This window comes from Neofelis nebulosa, chromosome 2 (assembly GCF_028018385.1).
Source record: "Neofelis nebulosa isolate mNeoNeb1 chromosome 2, mNeoNeb1.pri, whole genome shotgun sequence".
Classification (NCBI taxonomy): Eukaryota; Metazoa; Chordata; class Mammalia; order Carnivora; family Felidae; genus Neofelis; species Neofelis nebulosa.
Window position 1 is genome coordinate 128,605,348 of NC_080783.1, and position 26,196 is coordinate 128,631,543.

Consider the following 26,196-nt stretch of genomic DNA (forward strand, 5'->3'; position numbering starts at 1 on the left):
AGTATAAGATATGAAAGATTTCATAAGTGGTAAGAGTGAAGAAAATTAGTGCTGTTTTAGTTATATTTAAATGAGTAAAGGACTGTGGTTTTTTTGAACATCTGGAAGGCGACGGGCACCTGGGTGGCTCAGTTGGTTAAGCGTCCTACTCTTGATTTTGGCTCAGATCCTGATCTCATGACTCATGAGATCGAGCCCTGCACTGGGCTCTGTGCTAACACGTGGAGCCTGCTTGGGTCTCTCTCTCTCTCTGCCCCTTACACACGCGCACACTCGCGCTCTCTCTCTCAAAATAAATAAACATTTGAACATCTGAAAGGGGTGAAAAAGATCAACCAAAGGGAGGTTTTTAATGGGAATGAAAGACTACCTTATATGTAACTGCCAATACAGCAACAAGCTGTGCAACGCGATTCTCCAGAGCTATGCTAAACAAATGTATAAATATATGAAACAACTAGTCAGGCTAGACAAGCAATGTACAAAGAAAGTCACAGCTACAAATAGGACAGTGGCTAGGATATAAGAATATAAGGTGGGCAAATGAATTAAAAGAACCAGCAGTTATTTTTAAATGCTCTAAAATGTGTATATAATAAAACACAAAGAGAACACATAAAAGAAGAAGAAACAAGGCAAGAAAATAGTTTTTAAAATTTGGTCCATCTATTCTCAGAATGCAGCACTTTATAAAAAATAACAATCCGTCATTGGAAACAATAATAAAATGACACACTGAACTAGAGACTTAGAATTTAAACTGTCCAAGATGAAATATCATCCCAAGATCCGCTTATGAATAACTGTAAAAGTTTTTGGAATTTTTGTGCCAGGAGGTGAAATCTGCTGCAAGGCTGAGTTTGTAAGGTCGGGCAAGACTGGCCTTTAAGGAGACTATATCCTCTTTAAATAGAGCCTAATGAATGGCATTTCTACAGCCCAAGGTTTTAATCAGGTAAAGATGGAACAAAATAAACAGCAAAATAAAGCTATTGTTCCAGTCCTTCCTACTAGGGTCTATTTACTGTTCTTTATTCATTAAAATTTAATTTTCTTAGATGTGCTGGTTTCTCAGATGGTCCAAAGCCTGGCCACATGAATACTGAAATGCAGTCCATCACAAACCTCCAGCATTCTCCACAGAAAAGACACAAGGCAACTTTTAGTTTCTTTGATTACAAATACCAATCCTTTTTTCTCCAGGCTAGTACACATGATGTTTCACCCCCACACTCTGGCTCTGCTATTAGAAAAGATCTTTTATTTCAAAACACAACAGTGATTTGCAAAGCTGGTAAGAATCACCTTTTTAAAATGATAGATCACTAGGCCCACCAGCCAAGAGTCAATCTCTGAAATGGATCCAGGTGATTTTGACTTAAGGCATATCTGAAAACCAATGACTTGAACTGTGTCCCTGTGTCCTCCAGGAATGTGCATTTAGACAAATTACTTGGGATGGTAGGGTAGGGGGTGATCTTCATGTAAATAAAGAAAAATGTAAATGGCATGGGGGCAAAAAAATCAGAGAATTACTATTTTTTCATTAACAGAAAAGCTAAAAAATGAACATATCAGATAGACATATTCAAATGAAAATACAAGGTGCATTTCAAAGTAAAATTAACGCATTCAGATTACTTGTTATTTTGGATTATCATCAACACCATCCCATTAGCCCTGACTATAGAAAGACTACAGTTAAAACAATATTCCACGAGTTCTCATTTCCAGATGATTCTAGATCACAAAATACAATAAGGAAAAGATTATTCAAAATGAACAGGAACTATCGGTCCTACCTACATTGTGGGCATAAACTAATCACCAATCGAAGCTGATCATTTTCTTTCTTTTAGATGCAGTTTTCCCAGCCCTAAAGAAATTGTTTAGATAGTACCGTTATAGCATCTGCATAGTTATACTTTTCCGAAAAGAGTAAGAAAAAAAATTCCAATAAAGGCACTGAAGTGCTGTGGCTTGCTTTCTGAATTAGCTTTGCTGACCATCATTCCTTTTTCTTTTTTTTTTAAACTAGTAAAAGGTCACATCAAAAGATGACATAGAATCCAATCTGAAAAGACTGGACCCCAAAGGCACTGCTCAAACTGCTGATTTGGAATGCTCATAATACATTCTCTTCATCTGCCTTCCCCCAAAGGCCCATTTGATATTTAAAGACATTTGCTGTACATTATACAAAAGGACCTACAGGCCGAGGTGAATAAAGCTCTCCACAAAACCAAAATGTAAACCCAGAAAATGGATTATGACTGCATGTCACTGACACAGATATGACATAAGACCCTCAGTCAGGCCAAAATAAAACAATACTACTACACCAAAAGACTAGACCTTCAGGGAACCCTCTACCTAAACCCACTCTCAGACAAAGGCCAAAGCACATTCAGCAGGAACAAAAAGAAACAGAAGAAAATATTTCCAGAAAGGACTAATTACAAACAGGAACAAACCTGGACTCTTTACTCACCATTTTAATACTGCTGCCAACTATAACAGATTAAAATCTGTACATACAACATAGTGGAAAAAGTCCCAAAATGCAGGAGTTTCGGCAAAAGAAGGTACTGACTAAGGATTACTACAATTAACATTGCTACAATAAAAACAATGGCAAACAGGGATTTGGCACCACATTTACAAAGTAAAAGCATGCACTGTTAATACACTTTAGATGTTTCCCAACAGAAAAGGCCATGGAAGATGGAAAACAAGGGGCATCTTTTACAGAACTCCCTATGACTGAGACAAACAAGCAAGAACCAAAGTGGTCAATTTAGTAGATATGTAGCAGCAAAGTCACGGTTTCCGTTTGGAATTTTGCAATTTGCATTTCTAATTGACAGCTGCCCTGGGTGTGTCCGTATCCAAGAAACTAACTTTACATCCTACATCAGCATTTACCTAGTAATTTGGTAATCAGCATAAACCAGGTTAACCTTAAACCATAAACTTAAACAAAAGTTAGAGAGTGAGAATCTTATTACAGAACTCTCCAATGTAATTACCACTTAAAAACCATGATGGTACTTTGAGCAGGAGAGTAACATAAATTTCATCCAAAAAAGCTATAGTCATAGACCCAATAACCATAAAGAATTAAGTAATTATGGAAATATGATGTTCTGACCATACCAAAAGTTAAAAACAAAGAGCTCCTACTAAGAGGAGTATTTTCAAGATGATCTGGTCACATCATGTGCATAGTTAAGATTGTGTTTTAATAAAGATTCTCTTGCAACCAAAGAAATAAAATTTAGTAACATTATTCTCTTGATGAAAAAAAAAACTTTAAAAATGAACTGGTGGTTTGTTAAGAAGGAAAAAAAAGAGTAAGCTACATATTAAAGTTCTGGAATGCAGCACCTCAACTTCACATCGGCCCTAAACATTTGAGATTATGAAATCCAAGTGATGTCTTGATGATCGAATCATACTTTATACAGTCGTTCCAATTCCAATGTCTGACTTTAGCATCTCATGTCAATTAAGAGTTCCCTAATACAGAAGATTGTGCTAAAGAGTGCTAAGATTCTGCATGCTGCTGCCATTCCCTGGTCCCGTTCATGCTTGCAGCTGCCCAATGAGACAGCAAAAGAAGTCTGGTCTCAACACTCCACACTGTAATAACTAGAAAAGAAGAACATTCTTAATTAGAATAGTTTACAAAGTCCAGAGACATCACTAGAGCACTATAACTAAATTGTCTGAAGTTTTACCTTTCATTAATCTCCAACCCTCTTCAGTAAAGTCCACATTCCTTTAAGTTGTTTTTAATGATGACATCCGTAACAGCATCAAAAACAAACTGCACATTCTTGGTGTCTGTGGCACAGGTGAAGTGAGTATAGATCTCCTTGGTGTCTTTTCTCCTGTTCAGATCTTCAAACTGGCACTGAATATAAGCAGCTGCTTCTTCATATGTATTGGAACCTGAAGCAGACACTCAATATTCTCAGTTTAAATTATAATAGCTGCCTGCACTCAACTAAGTCAGGCCATCCCCACTGACTGATGAAGAGAGGGAATAACCCAAATGAATATAGACAGATTTCTTTAATTCTATAATCATTAGGCTTTCTTGAGAGCAGACTCTAAGTAAAACAAAATCATCACACGAAAAGATCTAGGGAAACGAGCCTTTTTCTTTTTCCCCTTTCATTTAGACTTTTCAGCTAAAAAACCAAAAATGTATAAAAGGAAACTAGGGAAGTAGGAAGATGCGTTGCTAGGACACAACTGTTGAAAAGGTCAGAGAGCCTGTGCTCCTTGGAGTGATCTTGACATAAACAATTCAAAAGAGTTAGTCATGCTTCTTTTCAAAATCATACTAGTTTTTTTTTTTTTTTTTCCCAACTTTTTTTTTAATTTATTTCTGGGACAGAGAGAGACAGAGCATGAATGGGGGAGGGGCAGAGAGAGAGGGAGACACAGAATCGGAAACAGGCTCCAGGCTCCGAGCCATCGGCCCAGAGCCTGACGCGGGGCTCGAACTCACGGACCGCGAGATCGTGACCTGGCTGAAGTCGGACGCTCAACCGACTGCGCCACCCAGGCGCCCCAAAATCATACTAGTTTTAAGGAAGCTTAGCTTCAGAGTCTTATGGCAATAATTTAATGAAAGGTAAACTAGTACATGTGAAAGGGAAAGGGGCCTGAATTATGCCCTTTAAAATGTGTTTCTGTGGCATATAAATTATTAACTTATCTCAGTTAAGCTGTCATTTTTTAAAGGGGAGGGGGCTCAAAAGAAAACGTTATTTTCAACTCTTAACACTTACCCACACGCTTCTACACCATCTTAACTGCCTGTGAGCCTTTAGAATTGCCCTAGAAACTGACTACAGAACCGGAAAAACTCAACAACAAAAACACAATACTTTATTCTTGTAAAACCAGAGGCTGTTTTCCACAAATAACATTTGTGAAATTAAGTGACGTTAGACACAGCAACAAATACCAACAAGAAAGGAATGTTATTTAAGCAGAATATTTAAAGAAATAAAGGAAGACAGCTTGGTAGGTGCTTGAAATAGGTTTCATGAGCTCTGCAGAACTTCTGTATATTAAAGGAGAGAGGGGGACTGAAAAGCGAATTCTGGCTGGTAGAACAGATACTGACACTTGGGAAATGAGGACCGTGAGACTTCTTAAGAAGAACAAAGCCAGTGCAAGACAGGCTTACAAGTTCACCACAAAAAAAAAAAAAAAAAAAAAAAAAAAAAAAAAAAGCTATGATATTGAGGGCTCTTTGCTATGTGGAAGATTTTCAGCTAGAACACTGTCAATCCTTCGACTTAAGATTTCTCTCCACCTTAAAACCTGGCTACTTTTCTACTCACCTCTCTCCTGATTCTGACTACATTTGCAAATTCCCAAAGAAAGGCCAGGGGGCTTACGCTACATCTCAACTTTTTAGCCCACCACCTCACTTAAAAAGTTACCTGTATCTCCACTTATTTATACCTTTGGTCTTAGAGAGGTCTCCCTTCTGGTTCAAAATTTAACTGCTCTACCAAGACTTTTAAGTTGAGGTGAAATTTACATAACATACAAGTGCACAATACAGTGGCATAATGTATTCACAATGTTATGCAACCACCTTCTCTCTCTAGTTTCAAAACGTCTTCACCAACCCAGAAAAACAACCCATTCCCAATAAGTAATCATTCCTCATTCTCCCCACAGTACCTCCCCCCATCTCCTGGTAACCACCAACCAATCTGCTGTCTCTATGGATTTGTCTATTTGGGGAATATCACACAAAACAATCACACAAATGTGACCTGTTGTGTTTGGTTCCTTTCACTTGGCGTAATGTTTATGAGGTTCGTATAAGTTGTAGCATGTATCAGTATTTCATTCCTTTTTATGGCTGAATAATAATAATAATAATAATAATAATAATAATAATAATTCCATCGTATGGAATTCCTTGATTCCTTCCTTTCCCACCTGCTTACAAATCTTGCTCCATCAATTACATCCAATTTTTACAACTTCTCTTCTGCTATAAAATCTTACCTCCAAGCTTATGAACATTCTTAAATCTTTCCTTCCCCTGTAATCCAAGTTACAGTAGGCTATACCTATCTTCATTTCTCCACTTCCCACTCAGTAACTCACTGTCCTGGCTCTACTCTTACTGACACTGCTCTCAGTAACACTCACCATCTCCTGGATCGCTAACTCCAGAGGCCATTTTTCAATGTGTATCTTACTTTATACACAACATTGCTGACCACCCCTCACTCACTTCTTAAACTCCTAGCTTTTGATACCTTTGCTCTCCTGGTTCTCGTCTTTATACCTAATACAAACCTTTCTTTCTCTCCTGCCAAAAAAGTCTGAAATTCTCTCTCATTCTATCCATGGTCCTTTTCTGTTTTCATTCTATATCATCACCCCATGTCATCTGATCCATTTCCATGCTGTATTTATACATGATCTCAAATCAATATATCTAACCCCCAATCTCTCCCAAAACTCCAAGGCCACATATACACCTGCCTATTAGATACCGCCATCTGGATGTTCTTCAGATACTTCAAAATCAATATTCCTAAATATCAATTAGAGACCACAGCACCAGCAGCCAATCAAGACAGAACTCTGGGAGTACCTTTGACTCTTCTGGCTTCTTTACCTTAGCTACCCTCTTCACTTTATTACAGAAAGCATTTACAGTGTCTGCTCAGCTAAAAAAAAGTTCTCCTTCCCTGAAAATATCCAATTCTGATCTAAAGGTTATAGTGGTGCAGCCCTGGCATTCGTGTTTGCATCCCTGGCATTAACTGGGCTAAGTATTTTTACCTGGCTTAACCTTGGCCAGAATCTGTCCCCTAGGAATTTGAACATGGGGCCAACCATTATCAGTTTAGCCTGGTCTTTTATTTAAAAAAAAAAAAAAAAAAAATTGTTTTTAAGATTTTATTTCTAAGTAATCTCTCCACCCAACATGGGGTCAAACTTACAACCTTGAGATCAAAAGTCACATGCTCTACCAAATAAGCCAGTCATGTGCCCGAGCCTTACCTTTTAAATGCAGGAGAAAAGGGTGCCTGGGTAGTAGTTCAGATGGTTAAGTGCCCGACTCCTGAAATTGGCTCAGGTCATGATCTTATGGTGGTGGTGGGATCAAGCCCCATGTCGGCTCCACGCTGACCATGGATCCTGCTTGGTATTCCCTCTCTCTTTCTGTGTGTGTCTCTCTCTCAAAATAAACATACATACATACCTACCTACCTACCTACCTACCTACCTACCTACCTACCTAACTGCAGGAGAAAGACCATGGCAGGGCCATCTTATATCACATAAACTGAGTAGCACAGAAAGTTGGTAAGCAGAGAAAAATAAAGAAGATACACAGAAGGAGAGAAGAGATGAGGAAAGAAGTACTTCCAGGATCCCTGACACTTTTCTATTTCCTAGTTCTAAATGCATTCTTAAGATATGTCTGCGTTCTTGCCCTTGGCTTCTATGATATATCCCTGTATCTTCACCTAAAGTTTTAATTTACATCCTAAGTGACTCCTTACTAATTCAACTCCCCTACTATCCATCTTTATTGCCATTTATTATATCATCTTTCTTTTCTTTTTCATATTTTTTATGCTTTATTCTTTTTAAATTAAAAAAAATTTTTTAATGTTTACTTTTGAGAGACAGAGTGAGAGTGGGGAGGGGCAGAGAGAGAGGGAGACACAGAATACAAAGCAGGCTCCAGGCTCTGAGCTGTCAGCACAGAGCCCGATGTGGGGCTCAAACCCACGAACCGTGAGATCATGACCTGAGCCGAAGTCAGATGCTTAACCAACTGAGCCATCCAGGCTCCCCTGTATCATCTTTCTAAAGCAGTTTCTCCTACATCACGTATCTGAATCAAAATCCTTGGACAGCTTGCCCCTATCTCAGTATGAAATACAAAGCCCTCCGTGAGCATCCCACCCATCACTTCAACAACTCCCTCCCATCACTTTAAGCTCTGACAATACCAAATTCCTTCTAGGTTCCAAAATGCATCATGTTTTTTGTTTTGTTTTCTTTTGTTTTTAAACCTCCATATTTTCCTACAGGTTATTCCTTCTTCCTAAAATGCTTTTATTCCTCAGTCTACCTCGTCATTTCTAATTCATCCTCTCGTTATCTCACTCCAAGTGTCATTTCCTCTGGCAAAAAGAGGACACTGAACCCACAGCAGTAACCACGTCTTCTGTTAATGAGCATTTCATACTATAATGAAATTCTTTATGTGTGCCCCTCTCTCTACAACTACTGTGTCTTGAGTGCAATGACTGCATCTTCTCATATTTTTTTAACATACTTACACCAAATTTTGATTTTTATTTTTCTCTATTTTCCTCAAACAGTGAGGAAGACAGAAATATAAAATAAACACAGTAAACTCAATTATGTCAGGAACAGCACTTTAGACTTAACTGGTCTTAATCACATGCTTCATGTTAATACCACTACCAGTGAACACTCTCCATAAGGTTATACATGCATTGTTTAAAATAAAAAGGCAGGTATAGGAATGCCACTGAAGTGTGAACAAAATCGTTCATGATCTCTTACCCGTGTATTCTGGATAACAGATAGTTAATGGACTCCTCTTTATTTTTTCCTCAAAAAGATCTTTCTTGTTGAGGAAGAGAATGATTGAAGTGTCTGTAAACCATTTGTTGTTACAAATGCTGTCAAACAGTTTCATGCTTTCATGCATTCGGTTCTGAGGGGGGAAAAAAAGGATGTCAGTAACAGAAAGCAAAAGTGGATTAACTGTTAATGAAAAAACAGACCAACAAGTTTCAAAAGCACTGAATGGCATTCATGGAAATAAACCAGAGACTGACAACTCAAAAGTTAATCCAGTCCTCATTTTTGTAATTCTTGGAGGTTGGGAGATGGGAAGAAGAATGGCTACCAAGAGCACTTAATCCTGCCCACATACTCAGTGTGCTGTCATATCTCTTAAGAATTAATAGAGCATGGATCAGTATTTTAAAATTCTAAACCCACTGACAGGGAAAAAAATTAAGGAATCAAGTTTTGGTCCAACGAGCAAATGTATGCACTGAATCTTCCTAAGTTATTTTCCATTTCCTGGCTGCATTAGACTGCCTTATTTACCAGAAAACCCAACATACCATCTCCTCATCCTCAGCCAGAACAAGGTCATAATCACTGAGGGCCACACAGAAGATAATTGCTGTCACTCCCTCAAAACAGTGAATCCACTTTTTGCGTTCTGATCTCTGGCCACCTACATCAAACATCCTGAAGTAAAGGGAAAGAAAGCACAAATTCAGCAAGGTCACAAACACACCTCTCCCTAAACTGAAATGTTTAGGGAACCTCCCACTATTACGTGTGGAACACCCCATTTATAACAGAAAAGACAAACAAGCAGCAGATAAAATGTAGTCGAACTAATAATCCATGGTCAAAAGAGAATAACATGAGCAAATAAAATCTAGGGCTAATCAAAATTCTCATTGTAAATAACTAGCTGAGCCTTCTCTATCAAAGCTTCTATCAGATGAAATTATATCTCAAAAATCAGCAGAATAAGCACTGAAATGGATTAAAGGAAGACAGGGAAAAAAAGACAGGAAAAATGAAGAGCTGAATAATATAACTTAAGATAACAGCAAGAATAACTAATATTTACCATTTACCATGGTGCCAGATACAATCCTAAACATCTTAAGTACATTAACTCATTTGACCCTCACAACACTCCTATAAGTACAATTATCATCTCCAGTGCACAGCTATGTTAAGTAATTTGCCCAAGGGCACACTACTAACAAATGGGGACTGGGGCTCTGAACCCAGGCACTCTAACTCCAGCGCCCTGGCTCTTACCCACACCACCACTCTACCTCTCGAAATGGTTTACTCTTTAGTTAAAGAGAACACTGAAAAACTAGAAATCTCCAACTTGCATTCTGCTTCCAAAATGTTTGTTTCCCTTACTTTGTAAAAAAAAAAATTCTTCCTTTTTTAAAGCCGAGGTTTAAAGCTGAGGTTTCTTGTTTTTTTTTTTTTAATTTTTTTTTCAACGTTTTTTTATTTATTTTTGGGACAGAGAGAGACAGAGCATGAACGGGGAAGGGGCAGAGAGAGAGGGAGACACACAGAATTGGAAACAGGCTCCAGGCTCCGAGCCATCAGCCCAGAGCCTGACGCGGGGCTCGAACTCACAGACCGCGAGATCGTGACCTGGCTGAAGTCGGACGCTTAACCGACTGCGCCACCCAGGCGCCCCTAAAGCTGAGGTTTTTTAAAGCTGAGGTTCCTTATTTTAAGGAAAAAATATTTTAGAGATTAATTATGGAGAAGGCAAATTGTATTTCAGGGTAGGACTCTAAGAACCCAATATCTAAAGACCAAACTTATTTAGCCAGTGTCTCCGAACTCTTAGGTCTCATCTAAAGCTAACTCAGCTGTTGACAAACTTTATGTTCCACTCCAGATGAGTTTCAGTCCATCACCCCCTTTTGGGGGGCTTACTTAATATCCTGGCTCAACTGCTGTACTTCTGTCAACAGCATCGTCATCTACTTCCTACAGTAAGGGGAACACCTGCAGTGCTTTGTCTGTTAGCTGGTACCAGTGTCTGAGGAGGTATGCAGGTAGGTTTAGTATGTCAAGATCGACAGTGGTGACGAGGGGTCTATTTCCAAAGAAGTTTCCCCGAGAAATTGAGAGAAATAAGACATCACTGAGTAATTTCTCAACGTACATTTGAAAAGAACAATCATATTATCTCTTCATGACTCAGCCTTTTCTTTTGGTGGATTTAGCACCTTTTGTTTGTTTGTTTTTCCAGCCTTTGGTCATGACAACTGGAATGATACAATCACAAGCTGGCCTTGATACAGGGTCATATTATAGGTTTGAGGAAAGTGGACATCATATATATCACCATAAAAGTCTCTTAAGGGGAGACACACACTGGTACACCAATAATTTCAGCTTACCCCTTCATTTTCTTCTACAAAGTCCATGAAACTGGAAGAATATTAAGATGTCCCCAAGGTGGGCTTTTAGCACATATTAACATTTACAATATAATTTACTAACAGATGAACATTTTATAAACATTACCTCATAACTGAGAGGCAAGTAAGCAATTACACAATGCCTTGCATATAGCAGATGCTCAATAAATGTTTGAATGAATGGATAGTGGTTTTGCCTAGAGAGAAGAGGAAAAGGAAGAAGTGATAGTACTTCATAACAAGATATCTACATGCCAACAATTAAGTGGGTACAGCACCTTAACGAAGCCTGGCTACTGATCCTGACATAAGAAGACCAACAGGATTTACCCAACTAAAGATCAATCCATGACATCAACAAGAATGTTTCCCGCACTAAATAAGGTTCACCGCATTTAATTATAAATGGATTACTAATCTTACTGTACACAAAAGGCATCTCATTCTTATGGCTTCATGGGTGATAAATAAATCCATATGGTCTTTGCTACTCTAGTTAGATAAATTCATCAGTGCTAAAGAGAAGCAGCTCTCCTATTCTACCAATATTCAGCTGAACTACTATTTTTTTGCACCATGTTTCAAACCTGTTTTGGTTTATTAAGATTTCAAGACCTCCACTGGAATCTAGTAATACCTAAACTCCGTGTGGATTTCACAAATCCTGCGAAGCAAATATGTTCAGAGAGAAAAAAACCGAGAAGCTCCTAGCTAGAAGTTACATTTGCGTTTGACACTGCTGAGTATCACAGGCTACATACAAGCATAATGAAGCAACTGGAAAGAACATCATATAGTGAAGGGGAAAAGCTTACTCCTAATCTCAAAGGTCACAAAAGCAGAAAGTGGGAACCAAAAAGACAGTTCTAATATTTACAAAAAGACCATTAACACACAGATAAGCTGAAGCCTATTTTAGAATAACTAATGCTAATGAGAAAGTCCTTTGTATTCATATTCTAGAATTCTCTCTCTCTAAAACAACCACTTTTTCTATATCGTCATAGTTCCCCAAAATACCTCTATCTCCAGATTGATTTTCCATTCTATACTACATTAAAAACTCAGTTGTGCATGATACTGTGCACAATGCAGTCCAAGAGCCATGACAGTATCAGCTCCATTCCATTAAACTTAAAGGGAAATGCACTCCAGTAAGGAAGGATTGACATGGGTGAGTAAAGCATTTCTATTTTAATATCAAAATGGCAGAACAAAGCCACACGACTAAGCCAAAAAACTAGTTTTCTAGCCTTAGTATTGTTGTTACCTTTCTAAACGACAAACGTTCAATACCTGTTTTGATGATTCCAACAAAAAAGCAGCTGAAAAGAATAAAAATAAAATAAACCGATAACCATATGATTACTTTTATTGATATTTACGCTTTAATTTTGAATTTAAATTCCTCCAAATGGACAAAAATATTTGATGTTATCTGGACAAAGAAGAAAGGTTTGGGCCCCCATTCAGTTAAAACATTCAAATACTGGCTGACGAACATGACGGTAGGTTTTTAAACCAAAGAATATTGCCTAGAGAAATTTTACCCTGATTAAGAGATTAACTAAAGGAAAGATATCTGTCTTTGGCACATCTAGCAAAAAGGCGAATTGAGGACTTACTTGAAGTATAGGTCTTTGAAGGTGAAGTGCGTTTCCACGATGCCTGTGGTCTTCACTCTTGTCCGCAGGACATCTTGCTGAGTTGGAATGTAGTTGGTTTGGGATATTCTATCCAAATCATTTAGGTAACTAAATAAAAAATACATTTATTTTTACCTGGTGAAGCCAACCACGTGCACAGCAAGTCAACAGACTAAACTATAAACTCGTTCCTTACCAAAAGTAGATTCTGAACTTGTCACTAAAGTGGCAGAACAAAATCAGACCTGCAGTATCACAGAAATCATCATGAGAAAAAGCATGAACCTAGCACAGAACAATTAAAGTTCTATACATACCACACAAAAGTGGTTTTAATTCTACCAAAACTAAACTATGAGGGCCAATTAAAAACAAATATCGAGATGTTATTCTTATTAAAGAAAGATTCCTGAAATTTAATGCTAAATACTGAATCAACTGCGCATTGCACAGCACGAAAACAAAACCAAAACAAAAGCCCTCAGACATTTACAGTCAATGGGTCATTTGTAGGCTCTGATGTTTGATAGGACATTAGAGAATGGTGTCTACATTACTAAAATTAAAATGAGAACTATTTTCCATTTTTCCATATTTCCTGTTTTCATTCATGAAATGGAAAACTTGTGGTTTTCTTAAAAATCTAAGTCCAAAAACAAATTGTAAGTATTCAGTGAAATAATTAAAAGACTGCTTCAAAGCTAAATTAAAATTCTGGTAATTTCAGGGTTTCTAAAGATTTTTTGGCTAGGGGCGCCTGGGTGGCTCAGTTGGTTAAGTATCCGACTTCAGCTCAGGTCATGATCTCACACATGGCTCGTGAGTTCAAGCCCCACATCAGGCTTGCACAGGCTTGCACAGGCTGTCAGCACAGAGCCTGGAGCCTGCTTGGAATTATTCTCTCTCCCTCTCTCTCTGCCCCTCCCCAGCTCGCACACTGTCTCTCTGTCTCTCAAATAAAAATAAACATTGAAAAAACATTTTAAGATTTTTTTGGCTAGAAAACTGAAGAACAGGTGGCACCATTATAAGTGAATCATTAACGAGCTTCTATAAAACTAAGTACTACTATTAATGTTAAGGAATCAGTCAAGCCTCAACCAAAACTCAGGGGGAAAAAACTCTATAAATCACATGTTCTCTGGTGTAGTTAGACGATTCAGAGCTCAATGAAGTATGATTTTTTTTAAAAAAAGGTAATAATTACAATCTACCTTTCATGACTATTGGGAGAATTATTGAAACTACCAACATTTGCAACTAAAACATATTAAAAGATCCTTGTTTCTAAAGTTAAGTTTTCATTTAAATAATAACTAAGTTTTTCAAATATAATTTAACTTCTTTCAGGGTGCCTGGGTGGCTCAGTCAGTTAAGGGTCCAACTTTAGCTCAGGTCATGATCTCAGTTTGTGGGTTCGAGCCCGGTGTCAGGCTCTGGGCTGACAGCTCACAGCCTGGAGCCTGCTTTGGATTCTGTCTCCCTCTCTCTCTGTCCCTCCCCAACTCACACTCTGTGTCTCTCTCATTTTCTCAAAAATAAACATTAAAAAATTTTTAATTTAACTTCTTTCTAGAACAAATTAGAAAAATATGAAAACAGATTATTGAAGAAAATATCTTAATGCTCAGAAGTGCCTTCAATTAATACAGAAATGCATACAGGTACCAAGAACTCACCAAGCCCCCAAAAGGCACATTCAAAAAATACATTCTGGATACAGGTCGTATAAATAAACGTAAAAGAAGCAAAATAGGATAGCATGTAATAGCCTAGCACAAGTATCAATTACAAATTCTCTAAATATGTAACATTTAAGAGAATTTCCTTGACAAATAGACGCTTTGACTTCCTTCCAAGACTCAACATTCTCTTTCTGTACAAAGTCTACTATTGTGATCTGGCAAAAGATTTATAAGTGATGACTAGTACCAGAGAAATCCATAGTGCAGCCCAGTCACAGAGCTGGGTGCATAAAAAGGGATATCACTATTCTAATTTCCCTCACTAGCTGGCAAAGTCCTTATGCAGAGGGAACTTAAACTGCATTGGAAGAGATCCCAGATCCAGCTGCAAAAGATTTCTCTATTTCATTTACTTATTATAAACTACCACAGAGTTACTTTTCATCGTGCCAATTCTCCCATTTACATTTCAAGAGGAAACACTTTTCTCCAAGTCATACAAAATGACCACGGGCTATATAGCCCTAAACTGAAACCATCTTTACAAGGGATACTATAGACTTCTAAGAGTGTCTGTTACTTAAATGTTTCCTTATGAACAATGAACTTTGTTAGGGTCACCAAATTATTTTCTGTTATAGTTCCACAGGGAAAAATTACTTACTATGAAGCAGAATCATTAAGCTGATACTCCCTGGATCTGCTGAAGCAAGCTTGCACCCCACCATCTCGCCATAACCGTTTAATCACTCCTGCTAGTTCTGGAGTCATGACTCCTTCTTCAGCACTGCCAGCCAAAACAAATAATTGTCGAGCATCATCCTGAAAAAAGCAATTAAGAAAGAGAGACAAATGATTCTCCATTTCTTAAAGATCTGACAAGAGTCTCTGTAAAACACACATATACACAGGGCTGCTTGGGTGGCCCAGCGGTTAAGCGTCTGATTCAGCTCAGGTCATGATCTCATGGTCTGTGAGTTCAAGCCCTCTTCAGATCCTCTGTCTCCCTCTCTCTCTGCCCCTTACCTGCTTGCTCACTCTCTCTCAAAAATACACACACACACACACACACACACACACACACACACACACACACACACACACACAATGTTACGTTATTTTAAGAGAGGTATTAAAGAGACCTTTCCAGGCAGGGCAGTCTGAGAAAATTTACAATGAAGTCATTCCCCCTATTCACTCCACTATAGTTAGAGGTGCAGAGCTAAGCTGAGGAATTACTTCAGTCCCTCTACCACATACCACCATCCCCTGAAAAGATCTCTTCTGACTACCCTACAAATCACCCTGGTTAATCATGATTTTTAACAGAAAAAACTGGTCTGTGAGATGGGCACATAGAACATATTCCCATTCTGTTAAAGGAAGCCTACAAAAAAAACAGAAATGAATAAACTAACATGTAAGAGGTAAAGTCTAAACACGTCAGAGCAAGTAAAACATTAATTGCATTTAAGGAAAAAGTGTTCTCTTCCTCTCCGGCTCAGACAGAAGAACAGGAAGAAGAGGAAATTGAGATAGTTAAGAAGTCTGGAAGCCTAGTGGGGGAAATAAATCCCTCAGAGAAAAATTCAGTTTCTAGATTCCCCAAGGAGTAATAATCCTCTGAGAGAAAGGGGAAAAAAAATAAAGAGGGAAAAAAAAAGTTACAAAGAGATCTGATCAAAACTCATGAGTCAAAGACAGAGCTTTGTAAGTGGTTATAGTTTTTAAACCTGAAACATGTGAGCTGTAGAGAAGACAGAAAAGGGCTATGAGAACTCTTGATTGTTTTTGCTTTATTCTACCCACCCTTACTTGTTTAAAACTCAACTAAGTTTAGGGGCGCCTGGGTGGCTCAGTCGGTTAAGCGTCCGACTTCGGCTCAGGTCACGATCTCGCGGTCCGTGAGTTCGAGCCCCGCGTCGGGCTCTGGGCTGATGGCTCAGAGCCTGGAGCCTGCTTCTGATTCTGTGTCTCCCTCTCTCTCTGACCCTCCCCCGTTCATGCTCTGTCTCTCTCTGTCTCAAAAATAAATAAAATTAAAAAAAAAAAACAAAACTCAACTAAGTTTAACACTAAACTAAGGTCTCAATCTTTAAAAAAAAAAAAAAAAAAAAAAAAAAAAAAGATTAAAAAGAAGAATTTGTGGAGTGCCTGGCTGGCTCCATCAGTAGACCATGCAACTCTTGATCTCGGGGTTATGAGTTCAAGCCCCATATTGAGTGTAGAGTACTTCAGAGATAAAATTAAATCTTAAATAAATAAACCCAGGTCTCATGGGATGCTTTTCCCACCTCAAATCTCACATTTATCTTCCTCAAGAGATTTCCAAATAACTATTAAAATCAGATACTAAAGAACACATATACTGGTTAAAGAAAAAATAAAGGGGGAAGAGGAGCAATCAATTGTATCAATAAGTAGTCATTATGAAAATAAACTAGCAAGCAAAAAAGCATTTCAGACCACAGGTGAAATCACAACCCCACCCAAACTCCTAAGACCTCTGTGTTCCCAAAACTCATGCACCCACCTAAGCAAAACAAAACAAAACCAACCATGCCAAATTTGGGATCTTCAGCCTTAAAAACTTTTGCCAAGTAACAGCCCTCCTCTAGAAGATGCTTTCCTGCATTCTTTCAAGTAATACTTTAGGCCCATCCCTAAGAAACTTCATCTAACATGTATATTCCCCTCCTCTCTTTTCAAAGATAAAAATTTTATTTTTTTTTAGGTTGATTTCTTTTTGAGAGAGAGAGTGAGCGAGCAGGGGAGGGGCAGAGAGAGGAGACAGAGAATCCCAAGCAGGCTCTGTGCTATCAGAGAAATAAAGGCACCCCATTTATTTAAAATTTTTATCTTTGGGGAGCCTGGGTGGCTCAGTCAGTTAAACGTCCAACTCTTGATTTCCACTCAGGTCAGGATCTCATGGTTCATGAGTTCAAGCCCCATTAGCCTGCTTGGGATTCTCTCTCTCTCTCTCTCTCTCTCTCTCTCTCTCTCTCTGTCTCCCTCTCTCCCTCCCTCCCTCTCTCTCTCTCCCCCTACCCCTCCCCTGCTTGTGCTCTGTCTCAAAATAAATAAATTTAGGAAAAAAATTTAAAGAAACAAATGACTGAGAGAAGTTGAAAAAGTACACTGATTGGCAAACATAATACTGAGCATGTCCTTCTACGTATATATAGTATTGTGCTTTATTTAACATGTGAAGACTTTATAGTCTATTCTGAAATTTGAACTATACTCATGCAGGTATTCAAAAAGATCAATAAGCATTACTTTTTTTTAAAATACAATTCTAGCTTTAGAAACTTTATTAACAGAGAGACAGCGAACACCATAGCTACATATTTTTGCTGTCCTGACTTTGTAAACACTGCTTTAAGAAGCAACACTTTTTCCTTACCACTTGATCTCTTCCACTGACCTACTCTTGCTTCCCCACAATAAACCCTCTTTACATGACTTTAAGGAGACCTCTCTTGGGGCACCTGGGTGGCTCAGTCGGTTGGGCATCCAACTTCAGCTCGGGTCATGATCTCACAGCTCCTGAGTTCGAGCCCCACATCGGGTTCTCTGCTGTCAGCATGTAGCCCACTTTAGTTCCTGTCTCCCTCTCTGCTCCTCCCCAGCTCAGGCTTTCTATCTCAAAAATAAATAAAAAGATCAAAAAAAAAATTTTTTTTAAAAGAGGCCTCTCTTTACAATGAACTTCATATCTCTACCCTTAAGTAGATATGAAAAAGCAACCTACCCGCCATCCAGCTCTATTCTTGCCCATTCACTCTCTAACCAACCAAAGAAACTGGACAAGGATAAGTGAGGAATTATAAATATAAACCTTTACATATGGAAGAAAAAGAGAAACTTCAAAAAAATTATGTAGGGTTGTAGATTAGGATGGGTGAATGCTGGAAAGCTAGGTGATTCAGGAAGCCTTCACAGGCATTAAGATGTCGACTACGTCTGGTGACACAGGAGTGTTAGGACCAAAAGATTAATGACACAGATCTGACAAAGGAAAGAAATGAAAGGAGGTCATTTAAACTATGGTCTGAATATCTGTGTCCGTCCAAAATTCATGTGTTGAAAACTTAACGCCCAATGTCATAGTATTAGGAGTTGGGGCCTTTGGGAGGTACCTCGGTCATGAGGGCGGAGGCCCCACGAATGGGATTAGTGTCCTTATTAAAGGGATGCCAAGGAGTTTCCTTCTCCTTCTGCCATGTGAGGACACAGTGAAGTCTGCAACTGAAGGGGGCCCTCACCTGACCACGCTGGCACTCTGATCTCACACCTCCAGCCTCCAGAAGTGTGTGTGATAAATATCTGTTGTTATAAGCTACTCAGTCTGTATTTTGTTACAGCAGCGCAATTGGACTAAGACACAAATCATCAACTGTATCTGGTGACAAAGCAGTGTGAGGACACAAACATTAATAACAGCTAATTTGACAATGGAAAGAAAAGAAAGGAGGAAGGATGATTAAGAGATATAAAGGACAGATGGTGATAGATAAAGGAAGAAACAAAGAGAAGGAGTAAATAACTGAGATGGAGTAAAAGCCAACAAAGAGAGGGAAGGGACTAAACACAGTAGTACTGACCAGTTATCGGATATGGCAAACATGACAGAGATGGAGAGTTAGGTGACAGGAAGGGATGAGAAAAGGGAGGGAAAAAATAAGAACACTGGGGAGAGCTGGGGGGAAGAGGAAAGAAAGAAAAAGAAATGAAAAGCAGGAGGTAGAGAAGGGATGGAAAGATGTAAGACAAAAATGCTTTGTTTACTCTTGCATTCACTAGCATACTTTTCCCTCTCAGATGCTTAGAGAAACAAAGTCTTCAATTTTTGTGATATGGCACCTTTTTACAAAACATAAAAGTCGTGCCTCACACATTTCCTCATCCCCTCTTTTGCTACTCTTGTCTCCAATCATTTTACAACCTTTTCCCTGGCTCCTCTTCCCTTACTCCACTTCTAAGATTCCTAGTCAAATACCATCCAATTATGACCATCCTTTTGTAATTTCTCCCATCAACAATTTCCCCACTTATTTACTGAATATTAATCTGCATTAATAACTTATTATTTGATAAGTTGAGAGTAGATAAGAATTCCTAAGCTAGTTCACAGACACAGAGGCTTTGCTTTTCCAGGCAGAGCCTCCTTTTATTGTCCATAGCGCCTAGGAATAACACTCTGAACACAGCGAATGTCTGCCTTAGGTCTAGGAAATCATTCTATACTTTACAAGCCTTCTCTTAGACAATATAGACTTGGACTATATAAAAGATCTCCTACCTTCATTTTAGCCCTCTCCCCACTGCACCAAACATTCTAATTGACAAACAAGAATTACACAGTGCACGAAGTGTTATAATTAATCAACATAACTTTTGAATATCTGACATGTGTAATTATCATCATAGGATGTCGTATCATCCAATTCTATAGGCTGTAGTCCAATGTAGTATAGGGATATAGTACCATTGAATACCTAAAAATCGCCCCTAAAATTTTGACTTAGTGTCCATGTCCTTATCAAGTTTACTTTGGGAGACTGATTTTGTCTTTTATCTTTACACCTCAGAAGTCAGAGGCACCTCTTTTAGATTATTTCAACTTATTAGCATTTACTACTATAAAATAAAAGTAATCAGTGCTATAAAAGAAGTGAATAAAAGAGTTATCACAGAAACCTACAGTATACCCACAGAATCCCATTTCCTTGACTCTTCTTTGTGGTGGTAATCTAATATCTTCTAAAGCTGGTTGCTAATACTTCTCAAATGAGCAACCGTATTTTGCTACATCTTATCTTGTTGCTTACGTTCATTTCCCTAAAACATGAAGCAAATTTTGCCTAACTGCATCTACTCAAAGGGAGCAAGTGAAGAGGAAATGAGAAACACTTACTGCTCTGGCAGCTTCCCCAAAGTCAATCTTTAGCCGTCCCATGGCTCTTATGATTGCAATGATGGACTGTATGGTATTGCTGTAGACAACTACTTTATATTGTTTACATTCTTCCTCCGAATAGCCATCCTCATGAATGATTCTTTAAAAAGAAAACCATAGATCATTACCACGGACATAAAATAAAAAGATACTACAGACTTCCATGCATTATGAGGAAGTGTAGTTTTACAAAAGGCCATGTTCCAACTTACTTCATCTGTTTCACAATGGTGCTTTTACCAGATTCTCCAGCACCTGAAAGAAACAAAAACCAGACTTTGAATTCACTTGTAATTGAACAAAGTATGAAATCGACACGAGGGATAATTCTAGACTAATGGAAACCACAGGTCCTAGGGCAAACTTAGGTGAGGCTTTCTGTCAAGAAAAACTACTAAACTGGGGTGCCTGGGTGGCTCAGTCAGTTAAGCCACTTCCACTCAGGTCATGATCTCCCGGCTCAAGGGTTCAAACCCCACGTCAGGCTCTATTAGAGCTGACAGCTTGGAGCCTAGAGCCTGTTTCAGATTCTGTGTCTCCCTCTCTCCCCTGTTCATGCTGTCTCTCTCTCTCAAAATAAACATTAAAAAAAAAAAAAGAAAACTACTAAACTTTCCTATTAGAGTTTTTTACTTTCTTAGCATAACTCAGCAACCAAATATAATCACTGAAAGTAATCCCAGGACCTATTTGATATCATTTGTGTAAAGTAGGCATGCTCAAGGAGATAGGGCAACGTAAACACCTCTAGGAACTCATCCTCTACACAAAACATCATGATGTAGAAAATAAACACAGGTAAAAATGAAATGATTAGTTTTTGGCCTGTTAGTAATTGGCCTATTAATTCCTCTGTCAACATCCATGGATCTGAGGAATGTTCCAAGAGCAATCCTCTCAGCCATGTGACTAGAGTTCAAAATAGAAACACAGGAGCCGTCGCCTCCACTTTTTTTCTCTATATATGCTCTCAAAACCACATTTCCCCCGTCTGCAAGCTGGAATCACTTTAATGATCACCAATGTCAGATGAGTCCTCTGAACTTGTTATTTCACCTGCATTTCCCACCTTTTTAATTAATTAATTAATTAATTCTCCCACCTTCCAATATGCCTATATCATACCACCTCTTCTCTCTCTCAAACCTTACAAACTCTTTCCCACTTCTGACTCTCTGGTGATGCTCTTTCCTCTCCCTTCTTGGAAAAATTAAAGCACTCAAGAAACTAGTTCATAACCAAATCCCATAACCAAATCCACCAATCTACCTGTACCCCTACTAATATTCTCTATCTTCATCAATGGATGAACGGTCTCTGCTAATGTCTAAGACTAATCCCTCCAATTGTGCCCTAAACCACCTGATTTTACCTATTGACAGTCTTGGCTACTGCAATTATCCCATGTCACTCATATGTGAAGTTCTCTCTTCCCACTGGGACACTCTCATCAGTATACAAACTTGCTGTAGTATCTTCCATTTTAAATCAACACACACCCCCATTCCAGCCTTTCCTGGACTCTGCACATATTCCTCTAACTACTACTCCATATTCTCTTTTTCTGAGTTGTCTATACCCATGTTCTCCGGTTCTGTACTTCCAATTCTCTCCTTAAGCCACCCCAACCAGATGTCCATATCTACCACTCTACTGAAACCACTTCTCGTGGTGTCTAACAGCTTCCATTTTAACAAACCCAATGGTCAATTCTAGGTCCTCATCTTACCCAACCTCTTGCACAGAATTTGTCCAATGATGACTTCTCCCCTTGAAATATTTTCTTCACTAGGCAGGCTTCCAGACCCCATATCCTCCTCGTTTGACCCCTAACCCACTCCTCAGTCTCCTCCCTCTGGTCTCTGAATCCGAAAGGTTATAGTGTTTCAGCACTTCTTCCTTGGGCCCTTTTCTCTACCTACATTCATTCTTTAGGTCATTTCATCAAATCCCCTGGTCTTAAACACCATTTATAAATCGATAGCAATAGTTAATATCTAGGGTACACTGCGTGCCAGACGCTGTTCTAAGCACTTTGCTTTTATTAACTCGTTTAATCCTCACAATAACCCAGTGAGGCAGACACTTATTTTCTCCATTTTATAGATGAGGTAAATGAAGCAGAGAGATGCCAAGTTAACTTGTCCACAATTAAAGCCAGTAAGTGGCAAAGCTGAAATCTGTATTCACACAATTAGGCTCCAGTTGTTGGATACTGCTTCTATGCTAATGATTTCCAAATTTATATCTCTAACCTTGGCTCCAGAGTCATACATCTAAACCACCTACCTGATAAATCTCATTAGATTTTGAATAGGCACCTCAAACTTAAGATGCCCAAAAGTGAGTTCCTGCTTTCTTACCCTTACCCCCAAACAAACCCTGCTCCACCCTGTTCTCATCTTAGTAAATACTAGCACTTGCCCAGTTGCTCAGGCCAAAAATGGTAGGTCACATGGAACTAATACACAGATGGAATGTAGGTACCAGTACCAACATGTATATCAAATATTAGTAAAGCTTAATTTTTGAAAAATAAATATATAGTTGTAACAGTTTCTTCTTATACCACATAGATTATCATAAGCACATTGGAAACCACAAGGCCTGGATCACTATAAAAGCTTCCTAAATGGTCCAATGCCTGAGACCTTGCCTTTCCTATGGTCAGTTTTCCACTCAGTAGCTGGAATGAACTTTCAAAAGGTAAATCAAATCATGTCGCAAATCTGCCCCAAAACTCCTATGGTCTCCAATTACAGCTGACCCTTGAATAACACAGGTTTGGACTACACAGGTCCATTTATACACATTTTTTTTTTCAATAAATGCAATACAGTACTGTAATATTTAAAATTTTTTTTAACGTTTATTTATTTTTGAGACAGAGAGAGAGCATGAATGGGAGAGGGTCAGAGAGAGGGAGACACAGAATCTGAAACAGGCTCCAGGTTCTGAGCTGTCAGCACAGAGCCCGACATGGGGCTCAAACTCACAGACTGCGAGATCATGACCTGAGTCGGCCGCTTAACCGACTGAGCCACCCAGGCGCCCCAGTACTGTAATATTTTAATAACATTTTCTTTTCTCTAGTTTACTTTATTGTAAGAATACAGAAAATAATACACATAACACAAAAAATGTGTTTATTATTTGTTACTGGTAAGACTTCCAGTCAATGGTAGGCTACTAGGGAGTGCCTGGGTGGCTTGGTCAATTGAGTATGGGACTCTTGGTTTCAGCTCAGGTCATGATCTCACAGTTTGGGAGTTCAAGTCCCACATCAGGCTATATGCTGACAGTGCAGAGCCTGCTTGGGATTCTCTGTATCCCTCTCTCTATATCCCTTCCCTGCTCTTGCTCTCTCTCAAGATAAATAAGTAAATAAATTTAAAAAAATAGTAGGCTTTTAGTAGTTAAGTTTTGGGGGAGTCAAAAAGTTATACACAGGTTTTTCAGTATGCAGGGTGGGGTGGGGGTATTAGTACCCCTATGCCATGTCATTCAAGGGTCAACTGTACACTCAAATTAAAATCCATGGGCAGGGGCACCTGGGTGGCTCAATCGGTTGAGCATCTGACTCTTGGTTTCAGCTCAGGTCATGATCTCAGGGTTTCGTGAGTTCAAGCCCCACATCAGGCTCCACGCTGTGGCATCACGGAGCCTGCTTGGGAGTCTCCCTCCCTCCCTCTCTCTCTCTCTCTCTCTCTCTCTCTGTCTCTCTCTGCCCCTCCCCAAGTTGTACTGTCTCTGTCTAAATAAATAAATAACTTTAATTAAAAAAAAATTTTTTTAAACGTTTATTTATTTTTGAGACAGAGAGAGACAGAGCATGAACGGGGGAGGGTCAGAGAGAGAGGGAGACACAGAATCCGAAACAGGCTCCAGGCTCTGAGCAGTCAGCACAGAGCCCGATGCGGGGCTCGAACCCACATACCGCGAGATCGTGACCTGAGCCGAAGTCGGACGCCCAACAGACTGAGCCACCCAGGCGCCCCTAAATAACTTTAATTTTTAAAAAATCCATGGGCAAGAAGGGAAAACAAGCTCTGGTCCCTGCCTACCACTTTACCCTCAATTCCTATCATTCTCCACTTTGTTCTCTCTGCTCTTGTCAGACCAGCTTTCTTGCTCTTCTTCCAACACACCAAACTGGTCCTCAGTGAGCTAGATCCTGACTCATGCTCCCTGGCATTTACTATTCCCTCTGACTGGAAAGTCTTTGCAAGAGTTTCTTCTTCCCTCAGAACAGCCTTCCCTGATTAATCCATCTAAACAGTCCCCACCCCATCACTCTCTCTCTTACTCTAGGTTATATTTTTTCAAAGCACTGATCAGTTCTTCACATCACAGATTTGTTCATTTCCTATCTCACTAGACTATAAACCCCATGAAGGTTTAGTCATCTCTGTATTTCCAGGGCCTAGAACTGGTCATGACATAAATTGGCTAGCAAATAAATATCCTGGAACAGATAAATTACTAATGCTTAATAAGCACAATCCTTTACTAAATATTTCTCAACTCTACCAACCAAAACTGTTAGTTAAAACAAAATTCAAATAATTTGAAAATTCCAGGAATCTACATTTTTACATACTCAAAAAGGACATTTCTGTCCGACTTTATCTCTGCTCTTATCATAGCAGAGATATTAGGGGTAGCACTAAATATTCATATAACACAAAGAATTTTTTTTTAATTTTATTTTTTTGATTTACATCCAAATTAGTTAGCATACAGTCCAACAATGATTTCAGGAGTAGATTCCTTAGAGCCCCTTACCCATTTAGCCCATCTCCCCTCCCACAACCTCTCCAGTAACCCTCTGTTTGTTCTCCAATATTTAAGAGTCTCTCATGTTTTGTCCCCCTCGTTTTTATATTATTTTTGCTTCCCTTCCCTTATGTTCATCTGTTCTCTTTCTTTTTTTTTTTTTTTTAATTTTTTTTTTTTTTAACCTTTGTTTATTTTTGAGACAGAGAGAGACAGAGCATGAATGGGGGAGGGTCAGAGAGAGGGAGATACAGAATCTGAAACAGGCTCCAGGCTCCGAGCTGTCAGCACAGAGCCCGACGCGGGGCTCGAACTCACGGACCGCGAGATCATGACCTGAGCCGAAGTCGGACGCTTAACCGACTGAGCCACCCAGGCGCCCCCTGTTCTCTTTCTTTAATGGCACTGTTAGAAAAAAGTGCTTTCTCCCATAGATACTAAAAAAAACCTGAGGCACCTGGGTGGCTCAGTCAATTAAGCATCCAACTCTTGATTTCTGCTCAGGTCATGATCTCATGGCTTCAGGACTTCGAACTCTTGTGTAAGAGCCTGGGATTCTCCCTCTCCCTGCCCCTCCCCTGCCTGAACTCTGTCTCTCTCAAAATAAATAAATGAACTTAAGAAAATTAAAAAAAATTTTTAAATGATTCAATTCTAGAGAAGAGAATACAAAAGCATACCAGGTATATTTTAAATACTAGTTTAAAACACAGAATTCCTAGATGACCCCATGTTAGCAACAGCTACTAAATTAACTAGGAAAAATAGAAATAAATGAAGTAATGTGCACATTTTTTAATATATTGAAAGCAGGATTTCCATCATTTATGTTGGACTGAATGAAATAATCAATGAGTCTATTATTCTCAGAACCAATTTCTACCCATCTCATTAAGTTCCACCCTATGAAGGTGGTGATTTTATTTATTTTTTAAAGCTTTATTTTATTTTTGAGAGAGACAGAGACAGCACAAGTAGGGGAGAGGCAGAGAGAGAGGAGAGAGAGAATCCCAAGCCAACTCTGTACTGCTAGCACAGAGCCCAATGGGGGGCTTGAACTCACAAACCGTGAGACCATGACCTGAGCCGAAACA

At 38.9% G+C, this 26,196-nt stretch overlaps 1 protein-coding gene across 1 annotated transcript in view; it reads right to left on the reverse strand.

Moving 5' to 3' along the window:
• Positions 1-2,477: 2,477 nt before the first annotated feature.
• GNAI3 (G protein subunit alpha i3) overlaps positions 2,478-26,196 on the reverse strand; it is a 39,020-nt gene continuing 15,301 nt past the window's right edge. The window contains exons 2-9 of the mRNA XM_058716291.1: positions 20,539-20,581; positions 20,285-20,426; positions 15,029-15,186; positions 12,659-12,787; positions 9,174-9,303; positions 8,602-8,755; positions 3,741-3,954; positions 2,478-3,651 (exon numbers count right to left, since the gene is read on the reverse strand). Coding sequence (XP_058572274.1) covers positions 3,764-3,954; positions 8,602-8,755; positions 9,174-9,303; positions 12,659-12,787; positions 15,029-15,186; positions 20,285-20,426; positions 20,539-20,581 — 947 coding nt within the window. The 3' untranslated portion in view covers positions 2,478-3,651; positions 3,741-3,763. The remainder of the gene's footprint in view (positions 3,652-3,740; positions 3,955-8,601; positions 8,756-9,173; positions 9,304-12,658; positions 12,788-15,028; positions 15,187-20,284; positions 20,427-20,538; positions 20,582-26,196) is intronic.